The sequence below is a fragment of the Camelus dromedarius genome, chromosome 8 (assembly GCF_036321535.1).
Source record: "Camelus dromedarius isolate mCamDro1 chromosome 8, mCamDro1.pat, whole genome shotgun sequence".
Lineage (NCBI taxonomy): Eukaryota > Metazoa > Chordata > Mammalia > Artiodactyla > Camelidae > Camelus > Camelus dromedarius.
Window position 1 is genome coordinate 6,377,043 of NC_087443.1, and position 26,183 is coordinate 6,403,225.

At 43.5% G+C, this 26,183-nt stretch overlaps 1 protein-coding gene across 8 annotated transcripts in view; it reads right to left on the reverse strand.

The window, feature by feature from the left end:
- The window catches only part of TTC13 (tetratricopeptide repeat domain 13), a 71,871-nt gene that overhangs the window by 26,999 nt on the left and 18,689 nt on the right, over nt 1–26,183 (reverse strand). For 4 of the 8 annotated variants that reach the window (XR_010381831.1, XM_064487861.1, XM_064487860.1 and 1 more), the window contains 6 exons: nt 24,889–24,964; nt 21,164–21,234; nt 10,987–11,052; nt 9,096–9,188; nt 6,309–6,425; nt 4,989–5,099 (listed from right to left, as the gene is read on the reverse strand). Coding sequence is in view for 7 of the 8 variants with exons in the window: in XM_064487861.1 (XP_064343931.1) it covers nt 4,989–5,099; nt 6,309–6,425; nt 9,096–9,188; nt 10,987–11,052; nt 21,164–21,234; nt 24,889–24,964 (534 nt within the window). In the remaining variant the exon portion in view is untranslated. The remainder of the gene's footprint in view (nt 1–4,988; nt 5,100–6,308; nt 6,426–9,095; nt 9,189–10,986; nt 11,053–21,163; nt 21,235–24,888; nt 24,965–26,183) is intronic. The other 4 variants (XM_064487863.1, XM_064487862.1, XM_064487865.1 and 1 more) reach the window with 2 other exon arrangements.

Consider the following 26,183-nt stretch of genomic DNA (forward strand, 5'->3'; position numbering starts at 1 on the left):
ACAGTAACACAAAATAAAAGAGAAACCTGAGCTGGGGGTAGAGGGCAGAGCCCCAGGTGTGAGCTACGGGCCAGGCAACATACTTTAGGGGAACCTCCGGGACCACAGTGCACTTGGCTGCAGGGGGACTGTCTCTGTGAAAACTGATGATAAAATGTACCACTCGTTTTGGAATAAACATCCTAGGCTTAAACTGGTATTGAATGTACTTTTCATTATGACTTTATTTACTGTAACAAAAACACCAGGAAGACATTTCACACATTTCCCAAGGAGAAGATGTTATCTCTACTTAACGGCTACAAAGTATCATGATCTCTAAGAGCTTTAATGAGAAACACTTCACATGAAAACTGCTGGGGTAGATCATTTCACACTTGATTAGATCATTCAGAGCAGAAAACCACTACGGATATCATATGCCTTGCAACATGGTAGGCACTCAATAAATATTTAATGACCTGGTAGGCACACAGAATTCTTTTGCAAAAGGAGAACAATCTTGCTTCTTTTCAGAAAGTCATTCATTCCCTGCTTCTTGATTTTCTTGGGGTTGGGGGGCAGTGGGTGGGCATCAGGACAAGAGGGGCCAGCTTTGAAACTATTCAAAGGCAATACTGGGGACAGAACCTCCTCATTAAGGAATCCCACTGAATGGTTACAGTTTGGGGAGAGAGATGAGAACGGATACACTTTAACACTGCAGAAATGTTAAAGACCACCCTTAATTAGGCTCCCTGCAGCGACAGAGGCTTGATCCTTTTGGATTTTTCCAACTATATTTTTCATTCAACAAACATGTATTGAGAGCCTACCATGTGCCAGGGGCAATGGGAAGGAAGGGGACACAAAGATGAGATCATTATCTCTGTCCTCTGAGAACTCACAGTGTCACTAGACAGCCAGTTATGTGACCAGCTTATTAGAATACAAACTAAGAGCTACAACAGAGGTATGAGTTAAAGTCTCCAGGAATAAAGAGCAAGAAACAGCTAACTGGCCCTGGGATGCCGGGAGAGGCTTCAATGAGGAGGTGACAAGTGAGCTGGGTCTCAGAGAGCGAGAGGTCGGGGAAAGAGAGAGGGCATCTGGGACAGGGGAAGGGGTACCGCAGGGCGGCACAGAGAGCTCACAGACGGTGGGAAAGCTGGGGGGGAGGGGCAGGAGCGCAGGGGACACGGGTGGGAGTCGGGGAGGGGGCAGAGATGGGGGCCAGAGGGAAGGGCCTCTGCCCTGCTCTGTGGTCTGGGTGCTACCCTGCAGCAGTGGGGATGGGGCTTCAAGGAGGGGAGCCTCCTCAAATTTACTCTTTCAAGATGACAACTGCTGGCAAAAACAGAGAAGACACACTGGAGTGGGGAGAGGATGGAGCCCAGTTAGAAGGCAGCTGCTGTGGTCCAGGGACGAGATAATGAAGGTTCCAACTAAGACAGTATCTCCGAGGAGAGAAAAGAAGGGTCAGATGCAGGAGGGACTTCCAAAGGCAAACAGAGACAGAATTTGGTGGCTGTCTGGGTCTGGGGGAAAAGCGAGGGTAGGAAGATTTTCAGCTGAGAGCCTAGGTGGGAGGTGGGGGCCAACCAACACGAGGAAGGACAGGAGGGAGGACTGCTGTGGGGCATGGCGGGGAGAAGACAGGAGGGAGGACCACTGGAGTGGGGAGGGGGAGGACAGGAGGAAGGACCGCTGTGGGGCGGGGCAGTGGGGAGGTAGCGCGTCTGGCTGGGGCATGTTAAGTCTGGAGTGTTTGTGGACGTCTAGTAGAGACGCCCAGGAGACACCTGCCGCTCACTGCACTTACAGCATGCTTGGACGCCACGTTCTTCAAAGTCTGATTTCTCTTCAGCTTTTAAGAGTCTTTGGTTTCGGGGTTCCTGTCTAATCACTGCACAGCTCTCTACCTCATTCTGCCAAAGAGGGGACACAGCAGAATCAAGATTTTAAGCCATCGGGAACAAAGAAACTACGTTCAAATGAATTAATCTCTAAGCACATGAACTGGCCCTGAATCCGTCTGCGTGGCGGATGTAACCGTCTCCACTGTAACTCACCATCCTCCTTCCTAGCGGGCGGGCCGTCATCACTCTGGGGCTGTTCAGTGTAACCGAACAGGACAGTCGCAGGTAGCTCTCAAAGTAAAGGCTTGTAAAAATCTGTGTTCATAATACATACTTTTTGAAATATCCTTATGACATGGATAGAGTTCAACAGGAAAGTTTTTGCTGTTTGTTTTTTTTTCCCTGGGAAAATCCAAAATGTCTGATATATCTACTGAATCGGACAGCTGTGAACTTTGTCACGTAATGTGATCCTAACACATCTGTAATGACCATCAAGTAAATAAGCCATCACCCCTTAATTTCTAAATTGCTGTTGACCTGGAGAGACCACCTTTAGGATACAGCGGTAGCTCGAACTCGTTGGTCCACTTAACGCTCTGTCTCTACAAGTTAACGAGAGAAACAGAGATATCTAAGCTGAGTTCATTAACATCATGAAGGCATTTCACCACTGACTCAGTTTTCCAATCTGGGTAACTGGGACACCCTCTGCTCCTCCTATACTTCTTGGGGATGCCGTTGGGATGAATGAGACAATACGTACACACTCTGACCTCCTCGGACAGTGGATCTACAAAATGCAAAGGAAAAGTTCCCATCTATTACACACGTTGATGCTGTGTTTCTAAGCATGGCAAAAAGGAGGAAAGACCAAATTGCTTGGTAAGACTGGTTCACGGAGGGGCTTCTGACATTCAGAGGATGGAAGCACCATTTCTAGGATCTCACTGTGTAGATTTGGAATAAACCAGACTGAATTTTAGTCCTTGTCCAGTTTCTACTTAGTTTCTACTCTCACGGCTCTTTTCTGAAAAAAATCCTCATTTTGAAATAACACAAAGAGCCCTGCCCACATTGCTAAGCGTGGCTTTATGGTTAAAAGTAAAGTCATTCGTTTGCATTTTTTTCCTTTAACTAATATTTTTACCCTGTTAGTACAGATAACTGGCACTGTTTTCTATTTCAAATCTTTCTCCTCCATGTGATACTCAAGTGACAGATTCTGAACACAGTAGTGATTTTGAATTTTTTAACTGAAGGCGAAGAGGAGGGGACTAGAGAGCAGATACAAAATAAATTGGAAGGGTCCATCTGGCAGCTGCTCAAAGCACATTTGAAATAACTGCTCTCAAAGCCTGCACTGCTGGTCTGAATCCCAAGGGGAGATGCGACAGGTCTGTGTTAGGACCACCTCTGCATACTTGCAAAAGGGAGATGAGGTGTATGTAACAAGATTTGCAAAATCCCTTCTGGTTTAAAACCAAACCAGCAGGTGGGAGTTATTTTTTTAGAGTCTACAAAACTTAGGTTAAAATTTCACATGTCAAATGATCCACAATAATGAAGACCTGATTTGTGTTTGCAATCTAGAGAGGGCTTTTCACACACATTATTTTCTGTAATCCCCACTGCCACTCCACGAGGCAGAGAGTCAAACCCTCTCTGTTTGATACATGCTTCCCCGAGGAGGGGCTGAGGAGAAGCCCTGTGTCCAGAGGGGCAGTTACTAAGATTCAGAGCAAGGGCTCCAGCCAAGGCCTCCCAACTCCAACTCACTGCTCCGTCCTTGAGATGCACTCATTCCCCTGATGCTCACTGAGCTCCCACTCTAGGACAGACACTTGTCCAGAACACGGAGGATTTACAACTTGTGGCCTTTGAAACCCTCTCCTCATCCTTCGTGTGTGTGTGTGTCGGGCCCTCAGAACTGTCTTCAATAACAACATGCATGTCCTCTCTGCCAGGGCTCCCCTCTCAGCCACATGCTCCTGGCACTCTTGACAGCTTTCAACTTTCAGGTTAAGTGCGACCCTCCCTGGGAAGACTCGTCACCTCCTGGTCAGAATGCAGTGTTTCCACCAACTGGGCCGACTGATCCTGGCTCTCGGGCCAGCCTGTCTGTCATCAGGCAGCTTGGATGGGTCCTGGACCAGAGCGCCTACTATGCGTCAGACGCTGAGGAGGCCAAGGTGAGCGGCCAGAGCTCTGCTCTCAGCCGGGTTCCCGCCCCCTTCGCTCTGGGCGGGAGACAGGCTGGGGGACAGGGTCCCCGCAGAGTCACAGGCAGGAGGATGGGCAGGCTGGAGGTGGCGCTCTGCCCCATGCCCGGGGTCATCGGGGACTGAGCCTCTCTCTCCTGTCCCTCGATGACTCCTCCCCGCAGCGGTCTTCAAGGGACAGTGCCAGGGTGGCTCCACAGGACCTGAGTCAGCCTGGCCCCCTCTGACCTGAACTCGGCCAGCGTCTCGTCATTCGTCTCCCATCCCTACCCTCCTCGGCCACTGGTGCGTCAGCACCCACGTCCTAAGTACAGATTTGGTCTTGGCTATTTCCCCCAAATCTGGATTTCACAGCTCCTCTGGGCCCACCGGCTCAGGTCAAAACACTGAGCAGAGTACTCCAGACCTTTCAGGACCCCTGCCCGGCCGTCCGGCCCCGTCTCCTCGCGCTCAGCTCGCGGGACTGACCGTGGCTGTGTTTCCAAGCCATCCCTTTCCTCTCCACGGGCCCTGCTCCGCCTGCCAGGTCAGGCCACAGTGTCCCTGCTCTCTGAACTTTCCCTAACGCCCGCAATCAAATGAACCTTCCTGATCTCTGCTTTCAAGCACTTCGATTATGTTACTTCCTTCAGTGCATTCACCATATGATAAGTTACATGTGGAGAAAGCCTTTGTAAACTGTATCTGTCATAAGTAGAGCATTATTTCTCCCTGATAACCTTGCATCCTCCCCCCACCGCATCTTCCTACAAGTACCTATCAAACAGTAGGCGCTTAATAAATAATGTTGACTCAAACTGATTTCTAAGATAAGCCAGTGAGACACTTGAGGTGTCATTTCCAAACATTCCAGATTCAACCCCGCTAAACCCTTTCCCACACGCAGAGGAAAAGCAGAGATGTCGTATGGAGCACACAGCGCGTTCACCTTCAAAAGTCCTCTGTGGAAGAAAGTTAACCCTTTGTACAGCATAGCTGTGGGCTGGTTTCTGTTGAGCTCTAGGGACTGCTGAAAGTCTGCGTGGGCTGTTGCATAATCCTACAAAAAGGGGAATGGAAAAACAAAGCCGCGTTCGTTAGATATTTGGACATGTCCTACTTTTGACTGGTAGAAGGAAAAAAAAAAGTCCCCATTTATTCTGTGCCCTTTCTGGCTTTTTTGGGGAGATGGGTAATTAGGTTTATTTATTTCCTTATTTTTGGAGGAGGGACTGGGGATTGAACCCAGGACCTTGTGCCATACCCTCCCCCCTTGCCCTTTCTGGTTTTAAAGGAAATGTTTCATGACCATAAACATTAGTTGATTTGTTGATTATACTATATGTTTGTTACACTGTATATAAGTAAACTATAATTACACTACACATACACTGTTTGTTGAAATAATTTAAATTGATAGGATAAGTAAACCTCATTACCTCCCCCTTAAAAAAAGTAAATAGCTAAATTGATGGGAGAAACTCACAAAGGTTTAATTTAAGCATACTGTCTCAATCACCGGAAGAATATTATTTTAAATACTATTAAAGTCATAATCTGTCAGAGAAATTTTACACATCATTTTCTGGCCCCAGCGTTTTATTATACCGAATAGTTCTAAAATGACTGACACAGCTCAACCTTAAACTGTGTTATGCTGAGGCTTTTAAAAATCTGCTTTCTTTTGCAATAGAAAATTGTTATTAAAATGACTGTAAACCCACAAAAATAACATGGCAATCATAAATAACCACTCAGATAATAGGAGAGAATCTTGCTGGGCTGGGAAGCTCCAGTCTGGGAAGCCACATTAGTTCAGGGTACGGTTCTCGGGTTGTGATAACCAAAGAAATTCAAACCTGTACCTCTGAGTTTAATAATCACATTATTAATTATCACACAGCATTATTGCACGGCCTTATTATCATCACAGCATACCTGCTTCCCTATGCTGACATTTGCAAGAAAGGTTAAGGAATAATCTGTGAACCAAGTTTTCCTTCTGTTTCTCACTGTCTTCCTTTTCCCCCTAGCCCAGCATTAGTTACCGCTGACATCTCAAGCAAGAAAATGTGTTCCTGCTACTTAACATTTCTCTGCTGGGTTCAATTTCAGCTAAAGGAAATCCTTCTGCAACTGTTTTACATCACAAACGCTTTATCATGCAGCCCCAAGCCCAAATCTATCAACCAGCGGTTTTCTGACATAGAAGCAAAGGCGAACCCTTCATCCTCATGGAAGGAAACGTTTCCAGGCGAAGAAAACTCACCTCTGATATGAAGTACAGCGTCCCCCGGTGTCTGTACAGCCGTGCTGAGGGCTGCAGCTGAATAGCTTTAGTGAGGTCATTCACGGCTTCATTAATTCGTCCCAGAGGAGACAGAATCTATAAATCCAAAAATGTAATTAGGGGAGCGAAACCCGAATGATGAGCCCTACAACTGCCACTGTTTTTGACTTCTTGGTTCCGACTCACCACCCCGCACTCACAGCGTGACTCTCGGCAGCCGGAGGCCCTTGGCCCCGCCTACTAGGACGCAGTGAGGTTCAAAGTCAGCAGCTCAGGGGCGGCTGCGCCACCGAGACGAGGCTGATCAACTACGACCATGGCAATCGCTTTGCCACTGTTTCACGCCCTGGGTCATCACAGACGTTGCTTCTCTTCAGGTCTGACCATTCCCCCCACCCCGAAATCTATTGTTTACCTTTCAAAACAAAACCTGGCATGTCAAGTTCATCTGAAAGATAACTTTGAACCATGAAAACAGAGGAACTGTTAAACACGGATTAGAGTCCTCCACGCGCTCTGGCTATGCCCTCTGCGGTAAGTGCCGAATGGCAGTTTCTCAGATTCCAGGCATTTTGCAAGCCCTCTCATGTGAACAACTCTCAGCGCGTCAGTCAAGGTCTCCAAAGCAGGACACAAAACATCTGCAGGCCTGTTCTGAGAGCTCTTTTGATCCAGCAGTCAGTTGTGCTCAGCCAACAATGACAATGCAGAAGACAGCCCAGAGTGCAGAAGCACACCCAGGAGACGGCAGAAAACCCAAAATGGGCATCAGTGTTCATGCAATCAAGCACAAGCGCTTTATCTGGAACAAATGGCCTTAAGTTAGGGTCGATTTTGTTCTTATGGCAGCTCATTGCCATCGAGTTTCACTAACAGCTTTCTTCCTCTGCAGGAACTTAAAACCAGTGGAAGAGAGAAGATTCAGGCAGGCACTTCGCCAGGGGCAAGAAAGACAGCTCAAAAAGAGGAACGAAAGGGAGTATTCGCCCTGAGAATTCAAGAGGCATGGTGGTCTGGGGTTATATGCAGAAGGAAAAACATCCTGACCTCGTATGTTAACCCCCAGGGACATAACTGAATTATCACACCCCAGCACAAGAAGCAACATGCACATAATGACCAGAGTCACTGAAAGTGTCACTAAATTAGGTTCACTAGATACAGACTATTTCAGAAAGTATAAAAGTGAAAGATTTCTCATAAGGTCACGTCTGCCATGTATGAATGGTATGCTATCATTTAGCTGGAAAACTCACTATGTCATGACATCACTGCCCAGTGATGCCAGAAAAGGGGAACATTATTGGACGTTTTTAAGATAACCGAAAACTACTTTTCTGATTATTAGTATCATTTAGGGGTACACAATTAGCTTTCATTAGACATATAAAATTGTTTAAAGCTGCTAAATCATTCTTCTAAGTCCACGGAATTAAACATACGCTTTGTTATAACGTTTCAGCAGAACATCAGCGTAAGGGCGGGGAAACCTTCAGCACCCCCTTCCAGGAGCACGTGGTCACCAAGTGGTCCCCCTAAACGCCACAGGGCTTTTGTGCAGCAACGAACAAATTACAGTCACTTCACCTTCAGGGTTAGGGTTACGATCCAAAATAGACAGGAGATAATGAATTATTCTACTAATTGAGAAAGAATTCATTCAGAAAGCCAAATTCTCAATCAAACATAAAATTCGTTTAAAGAAACTGAACAATAACTTAAGACACTATCATTTTGGGAACAAAAACATCACAAATGCAGCTTTTAAAATACTAAAACACTTAGTGTTCCTCTTACTTGCTAAGCTTTCTCCCCCAAAAGAGGGAGGGGAAGTCCTTTTTTTTTCTTTTAGTCCAACTATGACATCTCACCAGATCAGATTAAAAGTTTTATTCAGATTGAATACATTAACATAAATTCTAAGGCATTTAACATGGTTAAACGTGCAGTAAAATAAATACAACATGAAACCTGGATAGTTGACTATTATTTTATGAAAATGGCAAAATGGACACATTTCATGTAAAAACATTAAAAGGGGTGGCTTTGCATACCCTCCGTTCTCTGGCCTGACCACTATTTTCTACCTTGTCCCCTGAGACATGGGATCTGACCGGCTCCAGAATGACCCCTTCGGTGGGGCCTCTGCAAACACTGCCAACGCCTGTCCCCTGGCCAACCTGTCCCCGAGCTCTGGCAGGTCATGCCTTCCCGCTGCTGCAGACGCACCTCCTCTCAGTGCCCACTGTCACATGCATTACCTGATATTTTCACCAAATGCTGCCTCTCTGTCTCCAGCTTGAGTCCTAAGTTCCAGTTATGGTCACCTTACCTGATCTATGTCTCTATGTAGACAGGTATATCTCGTAAGAATTATACACAAGTGCACACACACACACACATGCTTCTAAAGGCTATAAATCTCATTTGACCATCCTGTCACACTGTTTGGCTAAAGTATGTCATATGTACAGTAAACAACATGTGTGACCCATTTTTCAGTTCACACGGACAGCGTCGGACACATCATAGCTGTATATTTTAATACTAAATATTACTCTTATGGGTTAAATCAGGAGTCTCGCTCGGCCCATAATTTCTATTCATTCCAACTGTGTTTAAAGGCATTTATGTACCTATGGAGGGAAAACACAATAGATATAAGGGAGGTTTAAAATGTATAAGTCATCAAGTAATAGGAAAAAAAAAAAGTCTGAGATTCAACTAGTCCAATAAAGACAGAGGGAGAAAGAAAACCACACTCACTTCCGCTCGCTGCTCAAATACCTCTGGACGATCTGGTTCCAAGGTAATTACTCGGCTCAGTTCGAACAGAGCAAGTTCAGCATTCTTAATGTCCTTGAAAAGGCATTAGCTTAGTATGAGATACGCTGTGACTCAAAACCAGGTTGAATTGATTTTCTGAAAAAACTCATCATTTGGTAACAACACAACTACTTATTTAGAGATAAATATGAATGTAGCTTCTATGCAAGAGATCTGCCAAGTTAAATGAGTTCCATTACAGTTGTTTAACTGGCTCCGGTCTCCCTGCCCACCGATAGCACCCTGGACCTGAGCAGCTATCACAAGTTCCACAGACAGCAGGGGATTTTTGCAATGTAAGCTATTTAAACACCCCATCAACAAATGTCAAGGGCTGAGCATGTGGACACCAGCGTGCAGAAGGCTGCCTACCAGGGGCTGTTGCCACTGCTCCAGAAAGGAGCCAAGTCACTGTCAATCAAACCCCCAGGCCTACACATCTACCCCTTAGGAAGTCCAGGTTAAGTTCTCTTTAAAATTTGCACATTACCTTTTTATCAAAAATATATGAGCATGTTACTTTTACATTTTAAATGCATTAAAGATACAAGCAAATTTCATATCAAGATACGAAATTAAAAGGGATGAGGCTTAGGAAAACGCAGTTTACCTCTGACCTTTACTAGGGCAACTCTGGTCATCTACTGAAGCCCTGAACCTAACTAGGGTTATCGAGTGATGCTCTGAACGTAACACTGTTTCCATCCTAAACAACCTTGTTTTCCCAAATCTGAGTTCCTTCTCAGTCCTCCACATCTCAGAAGTATACGAATATTAGACAAGATTTTTCCAATAGGCCAGCAGGTGACTAGGACAATTTTTTTTAATTGGTAAAGATACAAAAGTGACATTTCTCCCTCAAAGCATGATTTCATTTGAGTATTTTTAATATAAAATAATAGAAAAAGTTCATATATAATGTTCTAGACTAAAAATTTGGACATTCAAGCTTATATTTTTTTTTTAATTTACTATATAATCTCAGGAATGTCTTCATTTTTATACCACAGTGCCTTTGAGTAGAATATACTTATTACAGCCTTCTTCCTGCAGTCCTCAGAGAAACAGGGAATAAGGCTACAAAGACATACTTATCTTTGAAAAGTATAATAGATCTTGGGAAAGTATAATAGATGATAAATTAAAAATAAATTCTACCCCAAAAAAAGTTTCTTTTGTACAGCACAGGGAACTATGTTCAATATCCTGTGATAACCTTTAATGGAAAAAAATATGAAAACGAAAAACAAAATTTTTACATTTACACTTTCTCATATAGAATATATGAAAACGTTTTCTCAAATCTTTACCTACAAAGGGTGAAATCAATGTGTTACAATGCTATATCAATATATTATGACTACATTATTGTTTTAAAAAAATTTTTTAATAAAAACAGTAAAAATAAATAAATAATTTACCAAAAAAAAAAAAAAAAAGTGTTCTTTTACTCAACCTTTAAAAGTCGTGAAAGGAACTCAGATTCTAAGTCTGACTGCACTGCTGATACCCAGTCTCTCCTTCTGCCAGTGAGTATTTCTTAGGCACTCAGGCAAGGGGCTCAGACTTCTCCTGGTTGATGTTCAGCTCATCACGAAATCAAATTTAGTCTGGCAAAGGCTGTCCCTGGAGAAGCAAGTAGGGGGAAGCTGACCTCGGCAAATCTGGGTAGGAATCCCCAGCCCCAGCCCCCCACTTCCCAGCCACTGGAGGGGGAGTCAGTCCTCTACGGCCAGTGTCTCCTTGGGGAACTGGAGCGACACCCCTGCGTGTCCCTGGTCCGAGTCCGGCCCCGGAGGTGCTACGGTGAACGTAACTATTCCATACTCACATGTAGTCCCTTCTTTCCATAGGCTATCCCTCGGCCATAAATTGCACTAACCAGATCAGGCTCCTCCTAGTCAGACCAAAACAGAAACACGTCAAAAACTATAAACGAAATGAAACAAAACAAAACAAAACAAAAATCAGTTTCTGCTTAAAGCATGTTCATGCCACAGAGGACAAGCTCTACATTATGCTACTGCCATTCGTGCCAATCAGTACGCAGTCCCCAGCCAAAAAGGTCTATGTTCTGACAGCTCATTTGAATGACACGCAAGTGAGAGTTTTGTATTTTAAAAAAATAATAAAAAATGGAGAGACCAGCATTCTTGAGCTCTGTGCTGGCTTCGCTCACGCGGTCATCTGACTTAAAATGTCATCCTCTCAACAAGTCTGTGACTGGCAGCACCAGCAATCACGGCTTACAGGGAAAATGGAGGCTCGGAGAAGGGGACAGAGGAGTCAGGGGCTGGGCCACGCCTCTCCCTAGTTTGGCTCCTTTCATACAGTTGTGAGATTATTTTTGAAAAGAAAAGAACCCCTCGGGGCCAGCACAAGGACCAAGCGACGTGTCGGCTCCACAGACCTGTCGGGGGATTAATACGGTCCCTTACTCTAATGGCTCATGGTAAGAACCAGAGCCTGCTCCCACGTGGACTGGGTGAAACCCCTCTCCAGCCCAAGGACAGAGCGTCTGCTGCCCCACCATCGAGTCCCTGCACACGGCCAGGCCAGTGGGATGAAGTGCCCCCCAACCCCAACTTGCTAAGTGAAATGCCTCTGGTCCCCATTTAGCTCAGCCTCTGCAACCCTATGCTCTTCTCTGAATCCTTCCCTCTATATTTAAGAAAGCAGAGTAATGGCTCTGGCGTGAGACCCCAGTGAAACTCTTGGCACTGCTGCGGGATTTAATCTGTTTCAATCCGTTGTCAGTTTCAAATCTGACATAGCGGGTCCCGCAGTATTGTGGAAAGAGACACATCAACTTCAATGAGAAGTAAATGGGAAAAAAAAATAAAGGAGAAGATGCTAGACACTGAAAAACAGAAACAAAAAAGGCTACTTTAAACAGAAGGAGGTACTTGATAGCAAGTGGCAAACCGGTGCAGCCCTGGCCGCAGCCCCACCAGCAGACAGACCTCACCGTGTATGGAAAGTTGGAAAAATTCAAGTAAACAATTACAGATTTCTAACTTCTCTTGGAAAAATAATACTGAAAAAAATCCAACAATGACAGACCCATATCTGGGCAGGAGAATGGGAGGACATGACCAAAAAGAAAAAAACCCAAAAATCTAGAGCTAAGTACTGGCTGCCTGTTTAGATGAGGGGTGTGTATGTGTCAGCTTACAAGCCCGCCCACGGCCCCAACATGACATTAATTCATTTCCCTCATTTGCACTGTTTCCCTGGCTCCCCTATAGTTTTGGATTTCTGATTTCTATCTTAGATGTAACTGGCATGAAAGGTGTCCGTGCTCTTTGCTAAATGAGAAAAAGGACAAGTTACAGAGGGACAGAGGGATGGCAGTCACTTCTCTAAACTAATACTGAGATATGACTATGTGGTCAGGATGTACACAGGAAAAAGCTCTCCGAAACACTGAGTCATCTTCCCCGGGGAGCGGGGTTACTGGGTATGAGCTTATTGTGCTTAATACACGGATGCGTTCTTTCTAATTGTTTAAAACCAACACGCACACATTCATAATAAGAAAAAAAAAGTACTTCAAGTAAAATGTATTACAGAAAATGACAGAAAACTTCACTATAAATGTAAAATACTGTATTTAATAAATAAATAGAAAATTGATTCTAAATTACAGAAAGTTTAGTAAACGAAGGAAAGCACACACAAAAAAGATAAATTAAAGATCCTGCCATCCAGAGGTAACGCTTTAAACATTCCAATATCCTTCCTGGCTTTAAAAGGGCAGAAGGAAGTAGTTTGGAAGGAGAGGGAGACAGGTACAGAGAGAGAGGAGGAGCAGGGAAAGGGTTCCCCACTGAGGAACTGAAGTGAGAATGTCTTCACAGCTTTTCCCTGGTGACAGCACCTGCCAGGAGACAATGCTGTCAACAGAGCAGCGTCTAGGCCAGGCTGGCGGGGGACAGGGAGCCTGCGGCGCTCATGCTGGCTGAGGACAGTCTCCGGGGTACGGAAACCCCACTTTCAGATTTGTAGGATCTCAAAATACACTACCCATGTGACACGGCCACACCAGCCACCCTGGGAGTCACCCTCATCTCCACCACCAACACGTCTACTCACAAAGTCCTGGCGGCTTCACCTCCTGATCCAGCAGCCACTGTCGGATGTGAAGCCTTCCTCCCTCACATGCCTGCTGCAGTGGCCTTGACCGCGTTCCTGTCTCTTCCCACCCAGTCTCCCGGGCCACACTACGAGTTACGTAACAGTACGTCTGATCATGACACCCACCCTGGCTGAAACCAGTCTCCTTAACGCCTCCAACAGCAACATTCAGACCTTCTATACGCGAATCCATAGTAAGAAATCCATTTTACACTGTAACCCAGCATACTCACACATACGTACACAACACACACACACACACACACACACACACCCCAGAAACAAAAGCTTCACCACGGCACACCTAGCCTTACCACGCACAATCTCATCAGATATTTTCTAGTCTGATATATTTCACTTTTTAAAAAAATGCTAGTCTTGACTCCCCAATGAATTTCAGGCCCTCCTGAAACTCCATTTCAATTTCAACTCATTTGAAAACCAGTGAGGTCACATCTAAACGCCTCTGCAGAAAAGACTGGTCATTTGCCTGCCTCACCCTTCAGCCTCACCTCCTTCCACTCCCCCGCTCACGAATCATACTCTAGAAATCGGCATTACTTAGTAGTTTTCTAGACACAGCATGCTCTCCGAGCTTGGTGCCTTCGCAGACGCTACCTCGTCTACGTGAAACACCCCACCCGCCACCTCTGTGCCCACGGAGGCCCTTCTGTCCTCAGGGTCTCAGCTCAAACACTGCCTCTTCTCTAGTTCTTTCCAGATGCCCCTGGAAAATAAATACGCTCCTTCTCCTCTGTTCCACTGTATGTCATGTGGATGTTAGTCATTCATCCAACAAATATTTGCTCAGGACCAGGTCTGGTCCCGTGTGCCAGGAATACCACAGTAAGCAAAAACCCACACAGGAGGCAGAACAGTCTTGCCTTCTTGGAGCACAGCCAGTGAACCACAAATATAAATGTAAGGTCACATCTTCAGTAAGTACTAGAGTGGTCAGTGGTGTTTTAGAAAATGCATAAAGACTTAGGCAAGGTTAGGAAGGATTCCCTGAGGAAGAGACACCTGGGCTAAGACCTGCAGGGGGCGGCGGAATCCCAGAACGGCTGGTCCAGGCAGAGGGAGCAGACTGCCTCTGTGGGAAGCAGGGAACATAGCATCTCTAAGATGAGGCTGGCGAGGCAGGTCGGGACCTTATTAAGGATTTTTATGTTTAACCTAAAAGCAACAGCAAAGGATGTGTGTGTTTCAAGTGCACGTTTGTGTAGTGTGCACACGCACACGGGTGTGGAGGGTGTGAGGAGGGAGGCCAGGGAATGACGGCCCCCCCTGTCACCTGGCAGATGGAAGTGGCTCAGCTGGGGTTTGAATGGAGCTGGGAGAAGCAGATGGACACAGGAGACACTTAAGAGGCAACCAGACAGAGCTGGTGATGCAGCGAAGTGGCTCACAGATGTGCAGAGCATGCAGACTCCTGTAGACAATGAGGGGGGTGGGGGTGCCATTCACTGAACTGTGCAAGACGGGGGTGACTGGGGATTCCTCTTCAGTCATGGCAGGGGGATGCAGCGGGAGCAGGGGGCAGTATGCAGGTGACCTGGAACCTCTGCGTTGAAGACACTGTTCAGACGTCCATTAAAGTCATTCTCTTCTTATTACATCATTAGTTTGCATTTGCATGTCTGTCTCCCCACTGGAACCCTGGAGGACAACAGGCCCTCCCGTGTTCGTGGCCCCGAGCGCAGCGCCTGGCACACGGTAAGTCTCCATACCTGCAGTTACTGTTTACCAACAAACACTGGCCGTTTATGAGGCAGCTAAGAAAGTCTTCACGAACGTTCAAGGCTGTCAGGTCAAAGCAGCCCTGCCTGGCCTGCCCTTCTCAAAGGGGCCGCAAGCAGGGGGATGTGTTAGGGACAAGGGGACGCAGCCGATGAGAGGAAAAGACCAGAGGCAGGGTTCAGGATGGTATTGCTGTGCAGGTGTGCTGCAGGGGCTGGATTCTGGTGGGCCACCATGATGGCAGCTGTGATGTTCTGTGGCAATAAAACATTTTAAACCATTAAAAAAAAAAACAGCCATTCAAAAGTCTGTAACAGTTGAAATACCTGAACACGGACAACTTCCTGCAGTCAGTTCACTGTTTTGGCTCTAAGGATGTTACCCGCAGCCCCCTCTGGCAGGGAGTGGTAGGGGCCCTCACGCGGCCCTCCCCTAGCCCTCCCCTCGCGGCTCCCCATGGTCTGATCATGACTGTCGCAGTGACTTATTTTCAGTTCTGGCAAAGACAGATCAAATGATGCAGTTAGAGAGAGGGGACAGCTCAGTGGTAGAGCATGTGCTTAGCATGTACAAGGTCCTGGGTTCAGTCCCCAGGTCCTTCATTAAATAAATAAACAAAAATAAATAAGTAAACCTAATTACACCTTTTCCCCTCAAAAACGGAAAAAGTTATTTAAAAAAGAAAATGGTGGGGAGCGGACAGGTCAAGTGGTAGAGCGCATGGTTAGCACGAGGGAGGGCCTGGGCTCAGTCCCCAGGACTGTCTTTAAAAATATAATAAATAAAGAAACCTAATTACCGCCCCCCACAAAAAATTAAATAAATAAATAAACCTATTAAAAACATTTAAAAATGGGAAAGTTGTAGTAATTGAAAGAAGTAATAAAGTCTATTATTTAATTCAGGAGCCCGTAATATTAACTACACTATGATAATCACCACAACAATTAAACATCCCTCTCTGCTGTGGGAAAAAAATTCTGGAAAGTAAAATTAGATGGAGAAAAACTAAAGACTTTACAGATGCACATGGGACTTAGGTTTTCTCTGTTGCTCAATCTACATTTTCTTTTTCAGAATTTTTTGTCTCAGGATAGAAGGATACGTAATCATTGTGGTTGTTATCAGAGCTATAGTGTAGTGTTACAGGTTCCTAAATTTAAACAGATTTTATCACTTTTTTTGATTGCTACAACTTTATTATTTTATCATTGGCTTTAGATGTTAACAATAAGTCAAAACTTTATGAGATACCACAATGAATTATTTTTCCAAATAAAAACCAATGTTTATTTCTAAAAACATACTGGGCTCAGCATACCGTTTTAAAGTGTTTTTGAGTATACATGTCTCATAATATTTACATTTTATAAACTTTTCAGAACTTTAAATGAATTAAACTAATTTATTTCAATCTTCCAGTATTACTTTATGCAAATGCAAAATCATGATATAATAATGTAGTCATCTTACGGGAGTCATGTCCACTTAGATGTCTCAATTCTCAAAAAAAAAAACAATTTTTTAAAATCTATAAAGACCTGATTTACCATCCTCATAATATTATCTATAAGGTGACTTTAACATTTACAAATATCTATTTTTCCACCACAGGATTGGCTTTTTGTTAAAACTCAAAAGTCACTGAATCAAAGACAAACAAATAAGTCAAAAGGTCACTGCACAGCAGCGTAATGAGGACTAAGTTCTCTGTAAGTAGGGGGTGCACATACCTATCTACACAAAGAAAATCACGTGAAGAGGAATGTTTGGCATTTTGTCTGCTAATGTGAAAAAGAAAAAATATTCTTTCACAAATTCAGTTCCACCAGAATCAGATCAGAATCAGATTGAGCTCAGGGTCACACAACTAATAAACAGCCTAAGGCAACTGTCTCATACTGGTGGTCCAGCACGTACGTCACCCAGCCCTGCGTGGGGATCAAAGCACCACAGAAACCAGGAAGGGGTCCCACTTCCCAGAACACTATGATCGAGGCGCTGGCTCGTGTGGAAGTGACACAAGGATGCTGACTTACAGACAACACTAACCAATTAGCTTTTAAACTCAAGAGTTTTCAGTGAAGACAGACAGATCTATTAAGCCTTGAACTTGTGCTCAGCTGGAAGCCTTGATGCTCAAGGGATACAGTCTTCCTTTATAAATGTGCCAAACAAACCATATTTGGATAAATATTCAAATGAACACTTTGAAACAACAAGGATTGTGGAAATATCTCCTAAGTTAGTTTTCTGATGGTGCAGTTAAGACAAGAAGGTATAAAAGCTTTACATCAAAAGGTCATTTTGGAATGTCAGCAGCCCTCAGGCAAAGATCCAAGTTTCACATTAAATGATCTTATAAAAAATGGTGAATATAATAAAAGCCCAGCTCCCATGGTCCCACTTGTCTTCAGCTTTCTATGAATGGAATCAGATTCCATGTGTTGCTGCCATCATGCTGAAATTCACAGGCTGTCCAAAAGAAACATTTTGTCAGGAGTTAATGAACTCAAAAAAACACAGTGATGCTGAATTCAGTCTTAACTCGGCACCCGTGCGTAGTGGAAGAAACGCTTTACCACTATTCTGAATACTGGACATGAAAAAGTATTGCTGGGGTAAAAACCAATTTCATTAGCTGCAAGACACAGTATCGCTGCATTTGCCAATAAAAGAAAAGGAAGAGCAGTTATATTGAAAATGATGGTCATACTCAAAAACACAATATAAAGAGACGGATGGACGCAAATTCCGAGTCATGGTAAGAGGAGCTTTGCTCCATCGGAGAAGTAGCAATAACTATTCTTTGGACACTTGCTACCACCGAGCTGGAGTTTCTTGATGACACTGGCTCTCAAGAATATGAAGAAATCAGCAAAAAGCTCTTAAATGGGAATTGCGTACTTTGGCTTCAAACAGAAAGCCTCATATGGAAAAGTTTTGTCCAGGGGAGCAGGACCAGGTCTCTGATTAAACTTTTTAAAAAGAATTTTAGCATGTAATAGCAAATCATTGCATTTTGTAGTTATAATAGTCACGTGACATGAAGAAACCATGACAAGTCTTCACCAAGCTCTATCTGGATGCCCCTCAGTTTGCTCCTGCTTCGTCCAGTGTGCCATGCAAACACAACTTTCCACACGTGTCATGATGTGGGAAAGGCTGGGAAGCATGTAACGGAAAGGTGGGAAGGGAGACCTCGCACCAGCCGGAAGCCCAGGGCATCGCGTCCCCAGGGAAGGGTGTGTTATGAATGACCGTCCAGCCCTGTCTTCCGGGGCCCATAGATATGACCTTCCCGCTGCTCCCCCAGCCTCCACGCCTGCCCCATCAGCAGCCTGAATCACCAGAAAAGCAGTCCGATCTGATAAACCACACATTTTCCCAGACAGTTTTCCAGTTGAAAGCACCCCACAGCAGACTGACGAAAAGGCTCTATTGAACTTCAATATGTTAGTATCTTTCCTCAGCACAAAGGGGAAAATTCTGATCTACTTTCTGAATGCAGTTGCAAGGGAAATACATTTTTACAGCAATAAATGGACAACCGAGATATTATAGTCATTAAAATTATGATTGTGAATAAATACTGAAAAACACTTACAGTATAAAGTTCAGTGAAAAGCTAATACAAAATAGCACATCTATTCAGATTATAAAACATGTATACTTTAAAAAGGTCATAAACAGAAAACTTATTTAAATAATGATAAGAGTGGCAGAATTAGGAAATTTTTATTACTTAAGGTTTTTCTCTTTAACATTATTCATTGTATTGCCTTCAACTAGAATGGTAATCATATTTTCCCAAAAGTTGAATGAACTGATAACATGTCTGCAAGCTCATACTGTTTTCTTCGATTGGTTCCCATAAATTAATTGACACTTGCTCCTATAGATGCATCAAAGCCTCTCTTTCAAACCAGGATCAAGGGTTAACTGTGTACAAGTGCTCGCTTACCTTTTCAAATATTGCAATGCTAAACAGAAAGGCGATTTTTAAAACTATTTATAAGCTGCCCATGGTACTTTAAACTCCACTGAAGATCACTACCGCATACGACCACTCAAACACACAGCCACTGGGATCCAAGGACCTTAAAGTAATAACTAAAAATATCTTACGGACTTTTTCAGAGTGAAGACAGGAATTATCAACATAATTAATCCCACGTTTAAAAAAAGCCAACAAAAGTAGAGCAAAAATGTCAAAATTAATACTTTAAAACTGTCTGCTCACCAGGCTGTCAACTATCTGTTGGCTCTTACTGGGTTATTAGCACAGGTGAAAATGCCAGGATGGTGTTCTGAGGAGCTGGAATTAACTGAGCGCTTACTACGTGCCAGGCACTTAGCACAGTACTTTTTGAGATATTTCATTTAAACTGAATGAGACTACTTTGGGGGGTAGTTGTTGTTATCCCCATAATCCAGGAGGTTAAATAACTTGCCAGGAAGCCAGAGAGTGGGTTAGAATTCGGGTGTCTCTAACCCTCAAGCCCACGTCTCCTTCACTGGGCTCTCCTGGACAGACCCGCCAGCAACAGATAACAGTCAAGCGCCTTCAAGAACACAGGTAAACATCTTTTTGAATTAAGGTTCCCTCTGGATATATGCCCAGGAGTGGGACTGCTGGACCATATGGTAAGTCTATTTTTAGTCTTTTGAGGAATCTCCATACTGTTTTCCACAGTGGCTGCACCAAACTGCATTCCCACCAGCAGTGTAGGAGGGTTCCCTTTTCTCCACAGCCTCTCCAGCATTTGTCATTTGTGGACTTTTGAGTGATGGCCATTCTGACTGGTGTGAGGTGATACCTCACTGTAGTTTTGATTTGCATTTCTCTGATAGTTAGTGATATTGAGCATTTTTTTCATGTGCCTATTGCACCCCAATGTTCATAGCAGCTCTATTTACAACAGCCAAGATGTGGAAACAACCTAAATGTGCATCAACAGATGACTGGATAAAGAAGTTGTGGTATATTTATACAATGGAATACTACTCAGCCATAAAAAATAATAAATTAATGCCATTTGCAATAATATGGATGCCCTGGAGAATGTTATTCTAAGTGAAGGAAGCCAGAAAGAAAAAGAAAAATACCATATGAGATTGCTCATATGTGGAATCTAAAAAAAAAAAGACAAGCTAACTTATTTACACAACAGAAACAGACTCACAGACACAGAAAACAAACTTATGGTTACCAGGGAGGGAAGGGGGAGGGGAGGGATAAACTGGGAGTTCGAGATTTGCAGATACTAACTACTACATATAAAATAGATAAACAAGTTCATACTGTACAGCACAGGGAACTATATTCAATATCTTGTAGTAACGTACAGTTAAAAAGAATATGAAAACAAATATATGTATGTTCCTATATGACTGAAGCATTGTGCTGTACAACAGAAACTGACACAACATTGTAAACTGAACTGTAGTTCAATAAAAATATATTTTTAAAAAAACTAGGAAAGTGGAGCCCTTAAAAAAAAAAAGAATACAGGTAAATGACATGAGATACAAGGCTAACAACGTTAGGCCGCATCACCGGTCTCCTTTGTAACTCTTAGACACGTATATTTAAGCACTTTGTCTTAACCAGATTTTAACGCAGCCGGCAATCTACAGAGGCCCAAGTATAATCATCGAGCGTCTCACAACTACACTTTTTAAGGTGAGAAACAAATCCCCGAGTGGACTTAACCATGCAGATCAACCCCTGCATAGAGTGAACACCCAGAATTCCATGGATTTCCAGGGTCCACGTCTCTCGGGAGACACCGTGGCGGGGAGGAAAATAAACTGAGGCTAATGTCTGCCTTTTTGAAACTTGTGTTTGAATCCCATCTCTGCCACCTGATGGTCAGGAGACGACAAGCAAGCTGCTTGACCTCCTTAAGTCTCATCTACCTCCTTCATGATAAAGTAATGCGGTCAAAATTAACTGAGAGCAGGTCACAAGGCCTGTACTGGGAGAGTGCTCAGTCAGGGCTGATCTCCTTGGCTTTCTTGTAAAATCTCCAAATCCATGTCTTATGGCAGCAACTTAGCTATAGAAGTCCATGCTTTTTTTGTCATGACCATCAACTTGAAATTATATAATTAAGAAGAAAAATTACCTGAAGCATCGTCGAAAAATGTCTTATGGCTTCATCATAGAGGCCGCTGCCAACCAACACATATGCTATAGCTACAAAACAAAATACAAAAATATTGAAGGAACGAACAAAGGAACCCAGACTGGAAATGGTAACTAAATTCTTTTCCGAACTTTAAAAGGTAGCTCCAAGGACTAGAAGCAGTTAAAGAAAACCTAGAAGTTAATAAGATGTAATTGAATTCTTCTGCTGCTCAGCACTTGCTAATCAGTCTTCTATAGTTCTGGCTAGATTTAAATTATTAAAGCCATCTATAAAACATCTGCCTGCAAGAAGGAATTCTCTTTTTCTAAGCTCATCCCTCACTTTCAAAGACCGAATAATCTTTATGATGCTTCCCAGCTAGGAGAGCTGGTAATAAGCCTGAATAATCTCCACATAATATAGCAATGTGATTTTACTGTGAAAGTTACAAGAAATTCTCAAATAGCATCACATCTCGATTTTTGCAGAGTGCTGAATTTACTGCCCGTTAACTAGTAAGAACAAAAACAGAGGCTCAGACTAATATATACTAATATAATGCTTAACCATACATAACTCACACCACGGCAACGCGGTGGCAGTCTTTTCCTTACCTCTTCTATTCAAAATATAACCAAAGCACTAATCCAGTATTCTAAAGATGAATAAACAGGTTTTAATCAAATTGTTTACTCAAGTGGTATTTTGAAATTAGAGCCATGACAGTCTCTTGAAACATGGCAATATTTGGACTAAGGTTTTCACCTGTCCAAAAAACAATAAATTTTAATATTCTAGATTATATTTCCATCTATGGTATTTGCCCTAACTCCCTAAATCCCCAAATATGCCTGAAAAAAATTGTATTCCTAACTCAATGTAATACTATTTTGACCATATTTCTTTGCAAAAAAAAGCTTTACTGCAATCCTCCAATTCTAGGGCTTAATAAGTGTTCAAGAAGATAGGAAACAAGAGGAAGGGTGTAGCTCAGTGGTAGAGTGTGTGCTTAGCAAGCATGATGTCCTGGGTTCAATCCCCAGTACCTCCATTAAAAAAGAAAAAAAAAAACCTTAAAAAAAAAAAAAAAGAAGAAGACAGACAACAAAAACTCTTACTATCATTCAGAATTTAAATTTCCGGACAGTTAAAAGTAGCGAAAACATTACATTCAGTAGAAACATTAAATGCAAAGAGATTCAGAGTATCTTTATAACTAACCTGAGAAAAGCACAGTTCAAAAATATTGAGCGTCCTAACAACTCAAGAGTTTTCGGGGTCATTCTTTACTGTGAAAAGAGAACTGCTTTTATCCTGATTTCTTTGACAAGATAATTAAGGCCAACCTCATATTCTGGATGATAGGAATGGATGCTGTTTAGATAGTTGCAGCAGATAATGAGGTAGCCAGAGACCTCTCTGTGGGGGTGGGGTGGGGTCGGGAGCTTTAGTAGTGAAACCAGCCACCACAACAACAGTAATGACAGGCACTGTGCCCTGAGTACGTGCCAGGCACAGCCCTAAGCACTTACGCGTACTGTGCGTAACTCACGTACCCCCTCGCTGCACTGCACGTAGGTACAGTTGCTATTCCCATTTGACAACAAGGAAAGGAAGCAGCTAAACCAACTGCACAAAGACAATGTGCAGCGAGACACGGGAGCCAGGCTGCCTGGCCCGGGGACCCACCCTTCTAACCAACACGCTCCCCTGAGAAAAGTCAAGGCAGCGCCGAGACTGTTGGGCCCTGGGTCGGACAGCAAAATGATCTGAAGTCCTCGGTGATTTGATGAAGGGAGTGAAACAGGAACTTGAACATTTTTGAATCCGGGAAGATGACGAGATGATGAGACTTTGGGGAGCCAAGATCTGGGCTGGGATGCTGGCCTGCCATTCGCCGGCTGTGTTGTCGTGAGGACCTCAGTCACTCTCGTTACTCTCTGGGTCTTGCTTCACAAGCCTGTAGAAATTTTTCTTAGCTTCCTTTCAGATCTAAATTTCTAGAATTTCCTATCTCTCTCCCCATAATCAGTAAATGGAATGAACAGATGAATAAGGGACCCATAAAAACAAAAACCACTTTAAGGGATAAAAATTGTACTTAGGAACGTGTTTCCATTGTTGCTCATGGCGAGGCTGCTGGACTCCACTCAAATGAGATCAAATGCAGGTCTTAAATCTTTCTATCTAATAGTAACTATTTTTTGGAGAAAAACCCAAAAGTGCCCATTTAAAAATAAAGCCGGGGGGAAGGTATAGCTCAGTGGTAGAGGGCATGCCTAGCATGCGTGAGGTCCTGGGTTCGATCCCCAGTCCCTCCATTAAAAAATAAATAAATAAACCCAATTATCCACCCCCCCCAAAAAAAAATTAAAATTAAAAAAAAAAAGCCAAATCTTGCACAAATATAATTACTAGGATCTAAATTTGGTTGTGGGAGTTCAAAGTCATAAAGAAAAAAAACCAGGATAGCTGCAATCTGCCAGAAATCCTTACTATCTCCTGACGACATGTTTGTTGACAGAAGTCATTTTTCCAGGAAAAGAAATACTGAGATTCAAAAGGTCTTAAGCCAGCTCAGGGCCCATCCTATCCCCAGGGTACTAGGACTATTCTTAGAGCTAGACCAGGCCCTTAATGCATTAGTTAATAAATGAATACAAGACTGAACGGAATCCAAGGGCTGCAGAAGAGACCAAATCTGATGCCTGAAAGGATAATTAATTCTCAAAGCCTAATCAAAGAATATACACAAAAAAGAGATTAATATTTTCAAAACAGTCAACTCTCAGTTATCTGCACTACCAGATGAAGAAGCCAGTCCAGAAAGCACTCATTCTTAATATAAACTGCGTCTGGCCACAGAGAGGAGAAAGTGATTATATGTCAAGTAGATAGAAAACAATTTTGCAGGCACTCTGGGCCACTGGGCCCCCGCACAGGAGCGCACACCCATGTGGAATCTGTCCAACTGCACTGCTCCGTCCTGTGTTCAGTTTTGTTTCCACTCCTTCCAGCGTGAGCTGAGCAGGCAGTGAGGGAGACATGCCCCAGGCATATCAGACACCAGAGAAACCAGCCTGTTTTAAGACACGCCTTGAACAAGCCAAACTGCATGACCCATTTGCAAGCTTGAATGAACTCACCTTTCTACACTCACATGCATTTCAGGTCTGACCCAGTGATAACTGACTGGCTCCATGAGTAAAATTAGCTGAAACCTAGCTATTTCATTACACAGAAGACTAAAGCAGGCGTGATTCTCTTCTGCTTTCACTTCTAGATTGTTCCTAGCTGATGCCAGCACATAAATCACCTTTTAATGAATGCTAACAGCTCATAAGAACTCATTACCAGAGTTATTAATTTCCATAGAAACACAGAGTTGGAACAGACCTTACTGATTCCATCCAAACCTTTTTATTTTGTGACATATAATAGAGACCCTCACGAGGGCTGAATGCCATATCCAAGCTCAAACCACTCATGTCAAAGGGGGAGGGTGTAGCTCACTGGTAGAGTGTGTGCCTACCATGCATGAGGCCCTGAGTCCAACCCCCAGTACCACCATTAAAATAAACAAATATACCTAAAATCAAACCCCCCATGTCGGCAGAGCCTGTCCCTGAGTTCTGCCCGCTTCACCATCCTGCCACCTGCTCTGCAGCTAATCATGAACTCTAGGCAAACACCCCAGGAAGAGCCCCCAATCCAAGTCTTACCTAGCTCTTCATTTGTGCTGTCGTTGTCAGTGGCAAATGGGAATCTCTTTTGTTCGGCTATAGACTTGGCCTGGCTCTGAAATAAAAAACAAACGAATGCACATTTTAGCTTATCACAGATGAAGAGAAAAGTTATCGTGAAACCTGTATTTTTAAAAAAAATCAAAGCTACGTTTGATGTATAGGGAACCAGGAAAATATTTGCATTAAGTCCTAGCATCACATTCTTCAAGGTCACAGGATGCGCTGTAATGATTTGCATCCTCCCCTTATCATTGGTGGTTTGGTTTCCAAGAACACCTATCATTTTACTTTCATGGGGACTAAGCTTCCTGGCTGCTTCAAGGCTCCCTCCACAGACTATTTAATGCCGTCAATCATGTTGCAAAGATCACATGCTGGTGACTGGTCCTCCAATGTGGCTTGACAACAGAATGTTGCTTCTTGCATTCTTAAAAATATTTTTAGAAATAAGAGCTACAGGTTGGACAGAGATGACGCCATAATAGGACCAACAAAACCTGACCAAGAAACAAGACATCCTACCAAGTAACGCACAGCAAGCGATGAACAGAAATATCCTACTTAATGCAGTAGCTTCGCCCAAGACAAGATGATGCAGACACATGCGTGCATGTTTGGCAGAAGAGCTAAAACAGAAGTGGAAACTGGGGAAAAACAAAGCAAGTAAGTCAGCTGAGTAACTGGAACGATGTGACAGGCAGCAAGGGTCCACCGTACAAAACGACGGCTCTATTGTGTTTTGGAGCTGATAATACAAACAGCCGTCACTTTGCCAGAAGATTTGACTGTCAACATGACGCTATGATCTGCCTAGCCTACAGGGTACGTATTAAAACGATAACTTCACACCAGATTCACCTGAGATGTGATTAAAACGTGTACACACACATAGACAGGAAAAGCTAAGATAGTAAAACTGAAGATGTCACTTTTGGCAAAACTATAGGCTTAGAAACCAGCGACATCCCAATTATCTGAATTCCTCTTTTTTTATTTTTTAAATCCATAGTACAAATGCCTACAGGCACATATGATGGCCAAATTACTATTACACAGAGACTCTTCTGACTGATGCGTGTGCTGTTTCGCTGGTGACTGGTACTCGTTGGCCATGGTCTCCTGGGCTTCCCTGATGTAAGTAACACGGTAACAAGGTATTTCCGCTTAGATTCCCAGCACTGTTAAAATCTGGATTGATGTTCAGATACAGAGTGGTATTTGGTTTGCCCTTAAAACAGGTCAAGAATAATCTACCTCTGGTTAAAACACAA